Genomic DNA, 17717 nt, shown 5'->3' with positions numbered 1-17717 from the left:
TCACACAACGCATCGTAACGGTAATAGGATCGAGTTATTCCTTGTCAGGAGTATCACCGCCACTAAAGTTATACTACTCCAGTGCACAAAAGTAATGTCAGATCACTACTTAATAAAATTTGCAATTCCATTTGTCAACAAATTGTTATTAACAAATGCTTTATCAGCCATAATATTAGCGATGCTACAGCTATGACTCTCTCCGGCCTACTGCCCTCAGTAATGGCGGCGTTCCCAAATTATGCGGGCTCAATTGACAGCCTCACTATCAACTTTAATGACACCTTGCGCAACCCCATTGATGGGAAAGCACTGGTAGTCTAAAAAAGGCTCCTGAGAGACACATCCCTTGGTTTATGGAAGGAACCAGAGCTCTTAAACAATCATGTATAAAGGCAAATGGCGTACGACTAAACTAGAGCTCTTCCATCAAGCAATCACGGAGTGATAGTTTAATAACCTATAAACCTATGCACGCTCTTACCTTAGCTACAACTAATTACTTTTCTTATCCTTTTCGCCACAGAAAAACGATCCTAAATATTTGTTTAACACCGTAGAATTGCAAACCCAACCAGGGTCTCCACCCACACAGTTGATGACTGTATACAATTATTTATTTAAAAAATGAAGCTTATTAAAAAGGAGGTTAAAGACATCACGTCCCAGCTCCAACTGGGTTCCATAATATAAATATATGCATTACGGCAAATGCTTCCAAAAATAATCTCTCATTTTAAAGAAGTAACATTAGAGGAACTCTAGTTAATGGGACAAAATAAGCATCATGTCTACTTGAACGGCTTCCTGGGAAACTTAAGGCGCTGTTTGAAATATTAGGACCATCAGTGCTAAATATAATTAATCTATAATTCTCTTCTGGTACTGTTCCCTTAGCATTCAAAACAGTGGTTATTCATCCTCTCCTTAAAAGACCTAACCTCGATTCTGACATCCTGCTGTACAGGCCGCTGTCGCACCTCTCGTTTATCTCAAAAATCCTAGAAACAATTGCTGCACAGCGGCTACATGAATACTTAGTGTCTAACAATCTTTGTGAACCCTTTCAGTCAGGGTTCAGGGCAAATCACTCCACTGAAACGGCCCTCGTAAAAGTGACTAATGATTTGTTGTTAATAGGGATGTCCGATAATATCGGACTGCTGATATTATCGGCCGATAAATGCTTTAAAATGTAATATCGGGAATTATCGGTATCGGTTTAAAAATTATCAGTATTGGTTTCAAAAAGTAAAATGTATGACTTTTTAAAACGCCGCTGTGTACACGGACGTAGGAAGAAGTACAGAGCGCCAATAAACCTTGAAGGCACTGCCTTTGCGTGCCGGCCCAGTCACATATCTACGGCTTTTCACACACTCACAATTGAATGCAAGGCATACTTGATCAACAGCCATACAGGTCACCCTGAGGGTGAACGTATAAACAACTTTAAGACTGTTACAAATATGCGCCACACTGTGAACCCACACCAAACAAGAATGACAAACACATTTCAGGAGAACATCCGCACCGTAACACAACATAAACACAACAGAACAAATACCCAGAACCCCTTGCAGCACTAACTCTTCCAGGACGCTACAATATACACCCCCCGCTACCCCCTAACCTCCCCCCACGCCCCCCACCTCATCCCCGCCCCTCCAACCCCGCCCACCTCAGCCTCCTAATGCTCTCTCAGGGAGAGCATGTCCCAAATTCCAAGCTGCTGTTTTGAGGCATGTAAAAAAAAAATGATGCACTTTGTGACTTCAATAATAAATATGGCAGTGCCATGTTGGCACTTTTTTCCATAACTTGAGTTGAAGTTGTTCTCTTATTTTGGAAAACCTTGTTACATTGTTTAATGCATCCAGTGGGGCATCACAACAAAATTAGACATAATAATGTGTTAATTAACAACTGTAAATATCGGTATCAGTTGATATTGGTATCGGTAATTAAGAGTTGGACAATATCGGAATATCGGATATCGGCAAAAAAGCCATTATCGGACATCTCTAGTTGTTAATTATGGATGCTGATGCGTCATTCGTGTTGCTGCTACTTGATTTTAGCGCTGCTTTCAATACCGTTAATCATAACATTGTATAAGAACGCATCAATTCATGTGTTGGTATGTCAGACTTGGTCTTTTTTTGGTTTAACTCCTATCTCACTGAAAGGATGCAGTGTTTCCCATAATAACATGACCTCTGTATTAGTTTTCATTGTTATGATGATGACAGCCAACTGTACATGACCCTAAAGCAGACCAACATGCTAGATTGTAGTCATCTGGAGGCATGTCGTAAATTAAATCAAACAATGGATTTCCAGCAACGTCCTGCATCTCACCGCTAGGAAAAGAAAATGTTGATAATCGTTCCTGCAAGACTCAGGCACGTGTTTAAAGATACCACACTGAAATTTGATAATAAAACTGTCGCACAAAGCAACTCGATGAAGAATTACTGTATTATTTTCGACCCAACTCTCTTGTTGGAGCTGCACATTAAAAGTTTTACGAAAACAGCCTTCTTTTATTCCCGTAATATCGCTAACATCCGTCAAATTTTGTCCATCAGCTACGCTAAGATCATTGTACATGCATTCGTTACATCTCGTTTCGATTACTGTAACATATTATATTCAGGTCTCCCCAAGTCCAACATGAAAAGATGACAGTTCAAAATGCGGCTGCTTGACTTTTTAAAAAAAAATTTAATTTTAATTTTTTTAATTTAATTTTTTTAAATTTTATTTTAATCAACATAAAAAACATAAGATACTCTTACCATTTGTGCATCAACCCCCAAAAAAACTCCCTCCCCCATCCACAGTCATCCACACTCATTTACACAAAAAGGGCTGTCTCTTTCCGTTATTAAAAACTTCTGGTTCCTACAATATAGAATAATATAGTCTGCAGGGGTTACAGTCCTTAAAGTACACCTGATTGTGTGTGCTGCTGGTCCACTAACATTTTCATTAATTACTATTTTTTATGTAATTTTTTAAATATTGTTTTACTTTCTTTTTTATTCAAGAAAAAGTATTTTTTTAATCTATTTTTCTTATTCTGCTGCTTGACTTTTGACTCGGACAAGAAAGTTTGATCATATTACGCCTATATTGGCCCACCTGCACTGGCTCCCGATACACCTAAGATGTGACTTTAAGCTTTTATTACTTACGTACAAAATATTAAACGGTTTAGCACTATATTATCTTGCTGATTGTATTGTACCCTACGTTCCAAGAACGTCAGTTTATTAATGATCCTCAGAGCCCCAAAAAAGTCTGCAGGCTTAGAAAACTACTCTGGAATTGGCAACAGTTAGAGATGCCATCTAGGTAGAAGCATTTACGTCCCACCTTAAAACTAATCTACTGTATATACTGTAGTTTTTAAATAGACTCTGTTTTAGACCAGTTGACCTGCCGCTTCTCTTTTTTGCCCCCCCTCTCATGCAAGGAGAGGTTACCAGATGGCCATGGATAATCCCTGGTGAGTTACCAGTCTAGAGGAGGTACTGGCTGTTCTAAGTCATGACCAAGTGTAAACCACTCCTCTATGCCCTGAATGGAGATCTCCTACGACCCTCTGCTTGCCCCAGTGGACTGAACTCTCACATTATCATGAATGATGTCATTGTGGTTTTTGTGCAGCTCTTTCGAGACACCTGTGATTAAGGGCGATACAAACAAACTTTGATTGATTGACTGATGAACTACTATAGTTGTTAGTAGTAATTCTATTTTTTTTTTCAAACAATATTTCTTGTGTCAAGGTTTTCTTCTTTTTAATATGCATGTTACATGTTAAAATTGTTCTGTTTTCAGGGGCAAGCAACAATTAAATTGATTTTGATTCATTTCAGTGGGAGACGATTATTTGAGATAAAAGTGTTTAAAGTTAAGAGCTTTGTCACAGAACCAATTAAGACCATAAATTGACGTACTTCTGTTCTGAGTTAAATGTTTTATAAATAACCTCTCACCAATTATCAACTGCTTTTGAATAACAATGAATTACAATTTGAGTATTATTGGTCCATATAAACATGCATGTGTTGTTACTTGGAATCTTTATCCTTGGTCCTGTCATCTTTCTTAGATGTTGGAAACTGGGCCAAGATTTCATCTGAAAGCAAAACAAGGTGATAAGAACAGATTAGCTCATCTCCACGACTCACACACACATACACACACACATTCACCAAACACACACATACTGGTTATCATTTGGAATGGGGACCAAGTTTTTGATCATCACTTGTGGGGACCACCCTTCCTACAGGTTGTGGAGGCATAAAAAAAATTAAGTAAAATGTAGGGATGTCCGATAATGGCTTTTTGCCGATATCCGATATTCCGATATTGTCCAACTCTTAATTACCCATACCGATATCAACCGATACCGATATATACAGTCGTGGAATTAACACATTATTATGCCTAATTTGGACAACCAGGTATGGTGAAGATAAGGTCCTTTTTAAAAAAAAATTATAAAATAAGATAAATAAATTCAAAACATTTTCTTGAATAAAAAAGAAAGTAAAACAATATAAAAACAGTTACATAGAAACTAGTAATTAATGAAAATGAGTAAAATTAACTGTTAAAGGTTAGTACTATTAGTGGACCAGCAGCACGCACAATCATGTGTGCTTACGGACTGCATCCCTTGCAGACTGTATTGATATATATTGATATATAATGTAGAAACCAGAATATTAATAACAGAAAGAAACAACCCTTTTGTGTGAATGAGTGTGAATGAGTGTAAATGGGGGAGGGAGGTTTTTTGGGTTGGTGCACTAATTGTAAGTGTATCTTGTGTTTTTTATGTTGATTTAATTAAAAGAAAAAAAACAAAAACAAAAAAGCTCATACACGTCTTTAAATCTCTGGATTGATGAAGTAATGTGCTGATCATTCTTACTGGGGGCCCTGGGGAAAAAGAGTTAATATAGTTCATGGGGACCAAATTTAAATAATTTTGCATAATTCACGCACATTTGTAGGTGACTACTGAGGATCCTTTAAAAAAAAAAAAAAAAGTTCAAATTAAATATGACATGATCCTCAGAATACAGCACTACAGCTGTCCTCTTATAGGAAGTTTCACCAGGTGGAAGTGATTAACTATACACGGAAGAAGTGTGAGCAGAGCAGCGAGTGCAGTACTAGCTACAGCCCGATGAGGGGGCTGCTGTGCAAATGTCTCACACTCAAACTAACCAGTAAACATGTTTTATGGGCCAAAGCTTAAAAATCACTTAGGCATCTTCAGAATGGATCTGACTATCATTTAAAAAGGTTTCCCTTTAGGGGACCTGTTTTTTGGTCCCCATACCGTCAGAGGTCCCCTAAAGGTGACTGTGTAAACAGAGCAAGTAAATAAGCATTGCCAGAACGCACGCACACATACACACAGTAGTACATTTTAAATGTTTTAAATTTTTTTGTAATTGGTTTTTAATCTTCATTATTTACTTCAAGATATTACAGTATGTCTCTATATACTGGGTGCATTTCAATTTCTTACACACACTTGTTATTACATGTTTGCCAGAGGGGGAGCACTTTTAAAACCGACACATAGTCAATTTGAAAAATCCCTACTTTTTGTGACCACCCTAATTTTGATAGATTTCACCACCAGGGGTGCAAATGAGAAATTCTCTATTAGATGCAATGGTTTTCTGTATTGGGACCATGATTTCGATCCTAACTTGTCCTCATATGGAAGGTGCTTTTCCTCGTTGATGTCTAAAGAAGGGTAGAAATACAAGAACACACACGCACACACCTGTGATGTTGAACTGGGTGGCATTGAGCTCCTGCAGGAGATGGTCCAGTTCACTCAGACCTCCCCCTAACAACGAGGAAGAGGAGAAGGCTGCAGGGGCCACATGTGGAGGAGGATCAGCTGAGCGGGGAGAGCGTGATTTACACACTGTGCTGGAGGAACAACAAGAACACTTCATGAGCACATAAATGAAGACACGTTGCAGGGAAAAAATGTAGAAAAACAGAGCATGCACGAGTCCACGAATGCAGATTACCTGTATAGTTTGTCTGGGTTGGAGTTTTGGGACGACTTCATCGCTGCAGAAACAGTCTAATACAACATGATATCATTAAAGATAGTTATGAATATACACTGGTGGGTGACAAAATACTGTAATGACCCGGATATAAGACTCTTTTTCAAGATCTGTTTTTGGGAAACATTTTTTAAATAAAAACTTGAAAAACTGATATTTCTTAGACGCTCATAAGTGTTATTATTATTATATATGTATGTAAGTACATATATTATCTTAGAATTAGCATCATAATGGCAGCGCTCCAATAATTTCTTATCTGTCAAACTCCGCTATCAAAGTCAGTGGGCGGGGCTAACTGGGATCTAGTCCAATGATTGCTTTGGTCTGACAGGCTGCCAGGAAGTCACCACTCAGGTGATAGGATCAGTCCACAGACTTTGACAGATAAAATTAATTCATGAAGCGCTGTCGAACAGGTTCATGAAATAAATCATTAAATAATACATTAAATCATGAACCAATGAAATCGTTAATATATTAAATAATTGATAAAATAATTAAACAATTAAATGTGTTTATAAATTGAATAAATGAATGAAGCATTTAGTAACGTTTATGTACCTAATACCAATTATAATGAATTAATGACACATTTAAGTTATTATTTGAAGATTTTGTCATGCTCTGATCATGTTTGATCACAATAAAGCGTTCTATTCCATTCTATTTATGTATTTAATTTTGTCCCATTTCACCCTCCATCCCATACTGACACACATGTTCATGTAATAATTAATTAAATTGTGAAATAATTAACTACATCATTAAATAATCAATTAAATCTTTTAATCAATAACTAATTAAATTCTTAAATCATTATTTAAATATTTGGAATAATTAAATGATCAAATAATTAAATGTACTTTTACAAAAAATAAACAATAGCACATGCATATATTTATGACATATTTAATTCCAATTATAAATAAATAATAACAAATTCAACAAATTATTTGAAGATTTTTTTTTTTTACAATTTGGTCCCATTTGACCCTTCATATGCATACTGTCACACATGTTCATTAAAATAATTACATCATTAAATTAATAATTAAGTAAACCACAAATTACCTAAATATTTAAAAAAAATAGTTAAATAATAACATTTACTTTTACATTAAATAATTAATGTAAATCAAGGTCGTGACACAGTGAGTTATATATTTATACTATTCAGCATTATTCAATTATAATTGAATAATGACACATTTAAGTAAATATTTAAGAAAATATTCAATCATATTATTTAATTTAATTAAATTATGTCCCCAATTGCCTACTACACTCTCGGTTTTCTCTTTTTTTTCTTTTTTAAAGGTTACTAACGCATCTCTCGGGGTCACGGGTATGTGTGAGCGACAGGAGGAAAAGCTCTGATTCGCTTGATGGAAATGTCATTTGGCATCACCTTTTGGTACAAATTGCTAAAAATCTCAGAAAATAAGAAGACACATTTTATCCAAATTTTGTTAAGTCGTTTGGCACCACCTGGTTTTTTTTGCATGTATAAATTGCTAGAACCTTAGTCTTAAGGTTCTAGCAATAGTCTTGAAAAGTCATTTCGTCTTATAGTCTTATAAGACGACATGACTTTTCAAGACTATTTTTTTGTCGGGGAAAAACAACATCTTATATTCGGGTCAATATTCTGCAAATATGTGTGAAATGGGCAATGACAGTGATACTTGGCCTGCGTGATTGGGAGGAACGGTCTCCCTGATCTGAACCTGAGTGGTGGATTGTTATTGGACTTCTGTGCTCGTCATGGACTTATGGATAACAAACACCATGTTCAAGTATAAGGATGCTCATAGGTGTACCTGGTACCAGTGCACACTAGGCCAAAGATCAATGATCGATTTTGTTATCGCATCAGCTGATCTGAGGCCGCATGTTTTGGACACTCGGGTGCAGACAGGGGCTGAACTGTCAACTGATCACCATCTGGTGGTGAGTTGGGTCAGATGGCCGGGGAAACCTCTGGACAGACCTGGCACACCCAAGCGTGTAGTGCGAGTGAACTGGGAACGTTTGGAGGAGTCCTCTGTCCCGAAGGACTTCTCTGCCATCCCTGTGGAGGTTGGGGACACTGAACAGGAATGGGCAATGTTCAAAGCCTCTATTGCTAAAGCTGCAGCTGCAAACTGTGGCCAGAAGGTCTTAGGTGCCTCAAGGGGCGGTAACCCTCGAACACCCCGATAGACAGTGGTGGTCAGGGAAGCCGGCCGACTGAAGAAGGAGTCTTACCGGGGTATGTTATCCCAGGGGACTCCGGAGGCATTTGCAAGGTACCGACAGGCCCGAAGGGCAGCGGCCGTGACTGTGGACGAGGCTAAGCAGAGGGTGTGGGAGTAGTTCGGGGAATCCTTTGAGAAGGATTATTGAGCGGCACCAAAGCTGTTCTGGATGACCATACGGCACCTCAGGAGGGGGAAGCAGGGAACCATCCAAGCTGTGTTCAGCAAGGATGGGACTCTGCTGACTTCAACTGAGGAAGTCGTAGGGCGTAGAGCATTTTGAGGAACTCCTGAACCCAACTACATCAGACACAGCCTCCCTGACAGGAGCCGAGCCTGAGGATGATGGGGGATTGATGTCGATCTCTCGGAGTGAAGTCACTGAGGTAGTTAGACAACTCCACAGTGGCATATCCTCTCTGTCCTGGGAACGCTTTGGGATCCCCTAGGAGGAAGTTGCTAATGTTGCTCTGGAGAGGGAAGTCTGGGGGTGTCTGCTGGAGCTGTTGTCCCCGCGACCCGATTCCGGATAAGCAGTTGAAGATGGATGGATGGATGGACATTGTTTTTGCACCTCCTAATTCTCGATCTACCAAGATCGGCCAAAAAAAAGGCCACCAATGGAATTACTGTACTAAATACTAAAATTGGGAAAAAACAATCCACGAGTTAACTTTGTTATAGGCTTTAAAGTCATTATTATGTTTAATAGTGAAAGTGAGTGCATAATAAGAGGAAAATATGCTTTGTAAGAGAGACTGTGGAACAATGGAAACTTGTCATGTGATCCGGAAAGAGGAGCATATGAAGAAAAGAGATACTTCCTATTATCATCTGGTAGTTATGGATCATGTAGTTATGAATGCAACATGAAGTCAGTTGAAGAAATGGCAAAGAGTGGACATTACCTGTTGAGGGGTGTAGGCTGGCGGCGGCGGTCGGGCCTCAGCGGGGATCTGTGAGTCCGGATCAGCTTTCAATGGTGGATCGGATGTAAGGAGGACGGGACACCGAGCCAGAGGTGACCCTGTGTTCTCCAAATCTGCGAGGAGGGCGTCTGTATATGGTGGTGACGAGAGGGAAACAGTTTTAATAGACGAATACCAGGCCATGCAACATACTGCAGACAGGAAGTAGTGGGAAAAGAAGAAGCACATGCACAGACAGTTACGTACCAAAGACAACAATACGAGGATTGAGAGGGTAGTTAAGTGTCTCAGGCAATCCTGAGGAGAAACGACACATATATAGAGCAGCTATAAGAGGTCACACATATTTCATAATCCAGACATGCCAGCGTGGAAAGGATGCAGAGGAGGAAGCGTGTTGGCCAGCTGATATATTTTAACCCCACCCACTTTATTATTTTTTTGCTTTTGTTTTATCAGCAGCTGCATGACATCATCCCTGTGAACGAATGCTTTGAATTCTCAATAAACATCATTACAGTCGTCAATAAAAGTGTCATCGTCTGCTCTAAAGAGAAGAACACGAGTCATCAGCATATTTTTAATATTGTGACAGAATGAAAGCCGTGAGACATGAAAACAGTTGGGATGGTTTATTGTCCTGATTAACTTCGCATCCAGCAAAAAAGTAGCCAAGATGGAATGGAGCAAAAAATATCGGTATTTTTTTTCACTTAAGAAACTGTGTAAAAAAGATTGGCTTGTTTTATGTTCAAACAGAGCCTTTCTTCCTGTCACTCAGACAAACAACAGTGGATTTAGGACTGCATGATTTAAAAGAGATCAGTGGTTCTTAAACTGTTTTCCACCACGTACCACCACAGAAAACACTTGGCTCTCCAGCTACCGCCATAACGACCAACATTAAAATACAGTAGCGTAGAAAGCCTAAGTATTCATCAATAACAAGGCAGGTGTTTTATTGAACAAGTATGTTTAATATTTTTGTCAGTGATTCTCTATAAGACAGGAGAGCTCTGCTGTTTTAAGGACCTATGGCAAAAATCTAAGTCAAAAATCCTGTATAGGACAAGTGTGCACTGCTGTTTTTGAGGACACACTAAAAAACACCATTTAAAGATTCTCTATAAGACAGGAGTTCTTTGCTTTTGTTGAGTACACGCTAAAAAACACCATTTAAAGATTCGCTATGAGACAGGAGTTCTCTGCTGTTTTTGAGGACACGCTAAAAAAAACACCATTTAAAGATTCTCTATAAAACAGGCGTTCTCTGCTGTTTTTGAGGACCTATGGAAAAAATGCTGGTCAAAATCCTGTCAAGAGTGCTCTTCTGTTTTCGAGGACACGCTGAAAAAACACTATTTAAAGATTCTCTACAAGACAGGAGTGCTCAACACGCAAAAAACCCCACAATTTAAAAATCACCTAACTGACACGAGTGCATGCTCCTATGTTTTTAAGGACATATGGCAAGAACACTTGTCAAAGATCCTTTATATAACAGGAGTGATCTGCTGTTCTTGAGGACATATGGCCAAAACACTAAAAAAGATTCTCTCAAAGAGAAGACTGCCTGCTGTTATTGAGAACCTATACTGTGAAAAATCTAATCAAAGATCCTCTTTTTAAAAAGAGTGCTTTGCTGTTTTTGAGGACGTAAGGGGAAAACTATAAAATATTCTCTACATGACAGGAGTTGCTCTGCTGTTTTTGTGGACCTTCTGCAAAAATGCTAGTTATAGGACAAGAGTGATCTGCTGTTCATGAGGGCACGCTTGAAAAAACACTATTTAAAGATCCTCTATTTGACAGGAGTGCTCAGCTGTTTTTAAGGAGCTATTGAAAGACATAGTCAAATATCCTATATGACAGGAGTTGGTCTGTGGTTTTTGAAGACATGCTTAGAATCACTAATCAGAGATTCTCTATTGGACAGGAATGCCTGCTGTTTTTGTGGACCTGCTGCAAAAACACTAATATAAGATTGTCTATTAGACAGGAGTGCCTGCTGTTTTTGTAGACCTGCTGCAAAAAGGCTAGTTAAAATCTTTATGACAGGAGTGATCTGCTGCTTTTGAGGGCAAACTGAAAAAACACTAAAGTTTTTTATATGACAGGAGTGCTCTGCTGTTTTAAGGAGCTATGGAAAGAAATAGTCAGAGATCCTATATGACAGGAGTTACTCTGCTGTTTTTGTGGACATGCTGGTAAACATAATCCAAGACTGACTATAAGACAGGAGTGCCTGCTGTTTTGTCAATCTACTGCAAAAACACTAGTCAAAGATCCTCTTCATAATAGGAGTGTTCTGCTGTTTTTGAGGACCCTCTGAAAAAACACAAAGAAAGATCCTCTTCAAAACAGGACTGCCTGATGTTTTTGAGGACCTACTGCAAAAATGCTAGTGAAAGATACTCTATATCAGTGGTCCCCAACCTTTTTGTAACTGCGGACCGGTCAACGCTCGAAAATGTGTCTCACGGACGAGGGCGGAGTTTTATTTTATTTTTATTTTTTGTCATAAAAAAATACAATGATGTGTGCTTACGGACTGTATCCCTGCAGACTGTATTGATCTATATTGATATATAATGTAGGAACCAGAAATATTAATAACAGAATGATTTAATAAAAATAAAATAAAAGAAATATAAATTAATTTCTTGTGCGGCCCGGTACCAATCGATCCACAGACCGGTTCCCGGGCCGCGGCCCGGTGGTTGGGGACCACTGCTCTATATGACAGGGGGGCTCTGCTGTTTTTAAGTACATACAGCAAAAAGGCTTGTCAAAAAGGCTCTATATGACAGGAGCCGCCTGTGGTTTGTAATTACCTTTTGCAAAAAGGCAAGTCAAAGATCCTTGATATGTAAAGAGTGCTCTGCTATTTTTGAGGACAAACTGAAAGAAGAGTAATCGAAGACTCTGTAAGACTGCTGCTTTTGTGGATCTACTACAAAACTGTCAAATATCCTCAATATACACAAGGTACTTACTACATAAGTACTATATGAGTACTTTGCAGTTTTTCAGGACCTACTGAAAAACAATAATCAAAGATCCACAATGTGACAGAAGGAGTGTCTGCTGTTTTTGAAGACCTACTGCTAAAAACACCAGTCAATGACGCTTTACATTGGTGTTTCTTAACCGTAGGGCCGCTCAACTATGGGCCCCTTGGAGGGCCACCAAAAATATCTGTTTCTGGTCAGTTGCAATACACTCTTCCACCATTTGTGGCAGTATTGTCTCAGTCAGTTGAATAAGTCGGGGATTCTCAAACTGTGGGCTCCATCTAGTGGTAAAGAATCACTTGATTAAAGTACAATGTTTTATTTTCCTATATTCAAACTGTGTGTAGTGTTACCGCGGCCAAAAATATGCCTTGTTTTTCCCATGAATACTTAGGCCTACTACGCTACTGTATTTTAAAGTTGGTCATTATGGTGGTACTTGGAGAGCCAAGTGTTTTCTGAGGTGGTACTTGTTGAAAAAAAATTGAGAACCACTGGAGTAAGTGATACATGACAAGCTATAAACAATCACAAGAAGTCTGGTGCAAAAAATCATAGTTTCTTTTAAGCGCAAAAATTATGACTAAAGCGATGACAGAGTTCATGTTTACTTGTCACATAAATTACGAACAACTTTTGGCTCTGACATGGAATAGTTCAAACTGGTTTGAAGGGTAAATTTGGAGATTAAAAGGCTGCGTTTTCATTTTCATGTTGATTTTATCTAAATGTTATTGAAGAACCATTTTCATTATCTACTATTATAATTTATTATTAATTTTGTTAATTTATTGAACTGCTGCAAAATTGTATGTTAATTTATTTTATAGGGATTTATGAGTTTAATTAAGTTTTTATGTATTTAATAGAGGGACAGTTAGCTATATAGAGCTCATTTTCCACTGTAGACCCTGGGCAAGGTACAAAAGTCTCTTTTGTATCTCTTTTGCAAAACATTTTAAAATGTTTTTATTTTTATCATATCATATCCTATTATTTTATAATAACAATAATCAACTTTTCCAGCAGAGGAAACTCGTATTTGTAATCATATTCAATAACTCAAAAAGTTTCGGAACACCTGTTATACATGACAGTACTCTGCTGTTTCGATGACCTAATAAAAGTCAGAGATCTATACAACAGGGCTATTCAACTGGGGGCCCGGGGGCCAAATCCGAGTTCAGTTCAAAACATCGGAGACAAACATTTTTACATAACTGAGGCGTTCCTCAAGGCTCCCCTTTAAGTCCTCTATTTTTTGCTGGTTACAATTTTTTTTTCATATTGTAATTTATATAACTAAGGTGCTGCTGTAGCTTGTTTACTTCCGATGCAGTCGTTTGATCAATTTCTTTAGTTATGCTAGTGGTGTTCCTCAAGGTTCCAATTTAGGTCCTCTTTTTTCCATCATTTGGGTTATTTAACTGATGGCCCGCGAGTGAAGTTGGAAAAACTTGTGAAAGACTCACATTTTAGCAGCGGATTCTTAAAAACATGAAAGGAAAACACCAGAGTACTCCTGGAACAAAATAAATAGGCCAACATGAAAGGACGCTGGTTCTTTGAAATATACACAAAACAGTGAAGGGAGAAGTCCGGCCCTCAGGTCCTTACTGGAAATGTGGCCCCTAAAAACATAACTACATAAATATTATATGAGTACTTTGCTGTTTTTCAAGACCTACTGACAAACAATAGTCAAAGATCCACAATGTGACAGAAGGAGTGTCTGCTGTTTTTGAGGACCTACTGCTAAAAACACCAGTCAATGACGCTTTACATTGGTGTTTCTTAACTGTAGGGCCGCTCAACTATGGGCCCCTTGGAGGGCCAGCAAAAATATGTTTCTGGTCAGTTGCAATATCTTCTTTCACCATGTGTGGCAGTATTGTCTCAGTCAGTTGACTAAGTCGGCCAACATAAAAGGACGCTGGTTATAAATAAATGATAAATGGGTTATACTTGTGGTTCTTTGGAATATACACAAAAAGTGAAGGGAGAAGTCCGGCCCTCAGGTCCTTACTGGAATTGTGGCCCCCAAAAATATTTTAATTAACGATCCCTGTTTACAATAAGGCTATGTCTACACTAAGCCGGATAACCCCTTAAACGAATAATTATTTAGCCTAATCCCGGTTTCAGCCACACAACATCAGCGTTTAAGGTCCCCCTCCTCGGACAATTTTTTACACGGGCAAGTCAGCCGTGTATTTCTTCAATCTCCGGCTCTTAGCTTTGTATGGACTCATTTATCGTTTACAAACTGAGTCCGGAGAGGAAGTGACGCCAGGAAGGCTGCGCCCCACACAGGAAGTGACATCAGAAAGAACGCGCCACAGCCTGCTTCATAATAAAGCGGTTTCGTAACCACTGGAAATATGGAGGCGAGTCATCCAGACATGCCCATGTTTCTCCTTCTTCTACATGTACAGCTTGTGGAAATCACACATGAATACCTTAAGAGAAAGCAATTGCAGCTATTTCAGATACAACACTTCTCAGACGGCAAGAGAACTTTCGAATGTCCGGGTCAGCCGTGATTCTACTTACCGAAAAACTTTGTCCATTTGTCTAAGGAGAGACAAGGAGAATGCAGGCTCCTGTGGACGTGATTTAAAAAAAGGGTAGCGCGTGCTTTGTATTACCTGGCCATCGAGGGAAGACTACGGAAAACGGCGAATGCTTTAGGACTGGCAAAGCAGACTGTTATCAGTTATTTTCAGCCATGTATGTCGTGGAATCAACGTCTATGTCCAGAGTATATAAAGTCACCAAAAACGAATGGACAATGAAGGTGAAGGCAAAAGAGTGAGGAGTGTCCTGACCAGATCTTAAACGACCATTGTGTGTGTGTGGACAAGGATAAGGTTGGGTGGGATTTACCCTGGATAATAGGTGACTGGCAACACTAAATTAGCCCTAGTGAGTGAATGTGAGTGTGAATGTTGTCTGTCTTATCTGTGTCGGCCCTGTGATGAGATAGCGACTTGTCCAGGGTGTACCCCGCCTTCCGCCAGAATGCAGCTGAGATAGGCTCCAGCACCCCCCGCGACCTTGAACGGGACAAGCGGTAGACAATGGATGGATGGAACCTTAGCCGGCTTAGTGTAGAAGTTAAAGTTAAAGTTAAAGTACCAATGATTGTCACACACACGCTAGGTGTGGTGAAACTTGTCCTCTGCATTTGACCCATCCCCTTGTTCACCCCCTGGGAGGTGAGGGGAGCAGTGGTCAGCAGTGGCGCCGCGCCCGGGAATCATTTTTGGTGATTTAACCCCCAATTCCAACCCTTGATGCTGAGTGCCAAGCAGGGAGGTAAAGGGTCCCATTTTTATAGTCTTTGGTATGACTCGGCCAGGGTTTGAACTCACAACCTACCAATCTCAGGGCGAACACTCTAACTCAGTGGTTCTTAACCTTGTTGGAGGAACCGAACCCCACCAGTTTCATATGCGCATTCACCGAACCCTTCTTTAGTGAAAAATTAAAAAAAAAAAATTTCTTAAATTCAAGACGAAGTTATATGTTTTTTTTTACTGGTGCACAAAATGTACCGTGCATGAACATCATCTTGTTCAAAGAACAAAACCAACACAGTGCATGAACTCACAACAAATTACACACCTGCGAATCAGATGGAAAATTAGAGGGAACATTGTTTGGGGGTATCCATAATACGGCGATAGGGAGAAGTTTTTATCTACACGATGAGTCGGGTGTGTCTCGACCTCCGCGGCGGACGCTCCGCCGAAACCCTAGGGTTCGATCGAACCCAGGTTAAGAACCATTGCTCTAACCACTAGGCCATTGAGTAGGTTAGGTTAGAAGGGGCCTAAGACTAGTGCTCTGCTGTTTTTGAAGACCGGCTGCTAAAACACTGATCAAAGATCCTCTTTCTGTCCCGAGTGCTTTGCTGTTTTTCAAAATCTGCCACTTGACATCGGGACTGATGTCATGAATGTGCCCCCATATGACTTCTTACTACATAAGTACTCTGTATGAGTACTTTTCTGTTTTTGAGTACCTACTGACAAGCAATAGTCAAAGATCCACAATGTGACAGAAGGAGTGTCTGCTGTTTTTGAGGACCTACTGACAAACAATAGTCAAAGATCAGCTATAGATGCCGAGTACAGCGTTACTTCGTGTAACGTTTCCATGCCCTCGCTGTGTCACTTTTGGTGAACATTTGAAGCGTAACGCTGGCTTCTATAAACAACCCGGGTGATGATTCACAGTTGTGGTGAAGATCATCTACAACTCAGCCCCCTCTTCCTCAGGCCCTACACTTAGACTGCTCATATAAGGAGGTGTTTTCCTCCCAATGGGAATGATGACCATATTTAGAGCGAGTCCGTCTTGACTGTTTGCGTTGGGCCTCCTGGTTCTCAACACACTTCCAACGTACGACAAAGAGCCTTAAAAAAAAAAAGAAAAGTGAAGCGAACATGGCCACTGCATCAATCTAATCCAGATGTGTTCCAAGTTTTGCTTATGAATCCCACACATTTTGCTGGAACCAGCAGCATGGCCTTGGGCTATTTGAGGGCACAATCTGGCAAGGTTCCTCCCAAACATAATGTGTTTTTTTTGTAGGAAGAGGAACACGTAATTATCATAGGAGTGTGCTCCAACTAAACTTGTTGGTATCAAAGGATTCCACAATCGCATGCTTGACAAGCCCTTAAGGCAGGGATGAGTGTTCACAAGCTATCAATAGACGGACTTATGCAGTCACTGTTAACTCTCAAACACGCAACATCGCTGTCCTGCATGGAAAAAAACAGCACAGAGCCAGCAGAGAGCTTATTTCCTGCAGCACAGAAGCCCTTCCCATAAAAAAATAAAAATAAAAACATCCCCCCTCATGATTCCTCCCCCTATACTCACCCAAATCCTCCATAGTGGATTAGCCCAGCCTGGGTGTGATGTACAGTAGTCCTCAATATGAATGTATGGACTAGCTGCTATTGTCTGGCTGCAATAACTTCTCCAGCGCCGTTATTCGCCCACACGGGAGGGAGGAAGAGGAGGAGGGCGTCCAGTCTCCTTTCCCCCCCTCCCTCCTTCTTCTTCCTGTGTAATGCCTTCTCTCAGTAGGGAAGGAGGAGGGAAAAGAATGCGGTTCCATGCCCGCATTCCCTGGACATGTGACGTCACCAGACATTCCCATGTTAGTGAGATAATTGTGTTTTAAATGAAGTACCTCCAAAGGATGAATACTGGATATATGTTTTTAAGTCATGGTTTAAAAAAATGTGAACGTTTGATGTAAAACAAACAAATTGACGTACTTTGATTATTTTTATTTAGCATTTAAGTCCCATCATAAAACTCATTTGTATACTCCAACCTTTAAATAGACCCCCTTTTTAGACCAGTTGATCTGCCGTTTCTTTTCTTTTCTCC

General features: G+C 39.6%; 1 protein-coding gene across 2 annotated transcripts in view; it reads right to left on the bottom strand.

Moving 5' to 3' along the window:
• Positions 1 to 17422, bottom strand: part of LOC133655504 (transforming growth factor beta-1-induced transcript 1 protein-like) — a 28939-nt gene extending 11517 nt beyond the window's left edge. The window contains exons 1-6 of one of the 2 annotated variants that reach the window (XM_062055732.1): positions 17199 to 17422; positions 9538 to 9588; positions 9271 to 9419; positions 6081 to 6136; positions 5825 to 5976; positions 4087 to 4150 (exon numbers count right to left, since the gene is read on the bottom strand). In XM_062055732.1, the coding sequence (XP_061911716.1) occupies positions 4087 to 4150; positions 5825 to 5976; positions 6081 to 6136; positions 9271 to 9419; positions 9538 to 9588; positions 17199 to 17211 (485 nt within the window). In that variant the 5' untranslated portion in view covers positions 17212 to 17422. The remainder of the gene's footprint in view (positions 1 to 4086; positions 4151 to 5824; positions 5977 to 6080; positions 6137 to 9270; positions 9420 to 9537; positions 9589 to 17198) is intronic. The other variant, XM_062055733.1, reaches the window with a different exon arrangement.
• Between the last annotated feature and the right edge of the window lie 295 nt (positions 17423 to 17717).

This window comes from Entelurus aequoreus, linkage group LG08 (assembly GCF_033978785.1).
Source record: "Entelurus aequoreus isolate RoL-2023_Sb linkage group LG08, RoL_Eaeq_v1.1, whole genome shotgun sequence".
Classification (NCBI taxonomy): Eukaryota; Metazoa; Chordata; class Actinopteri; order Syngnathiformes; family Syngnathidae; genus Entelurus; species Entelurus aequoreus.
This window is presented reverse-complemented; position numbering and strand designations above follow the sequence as displayed.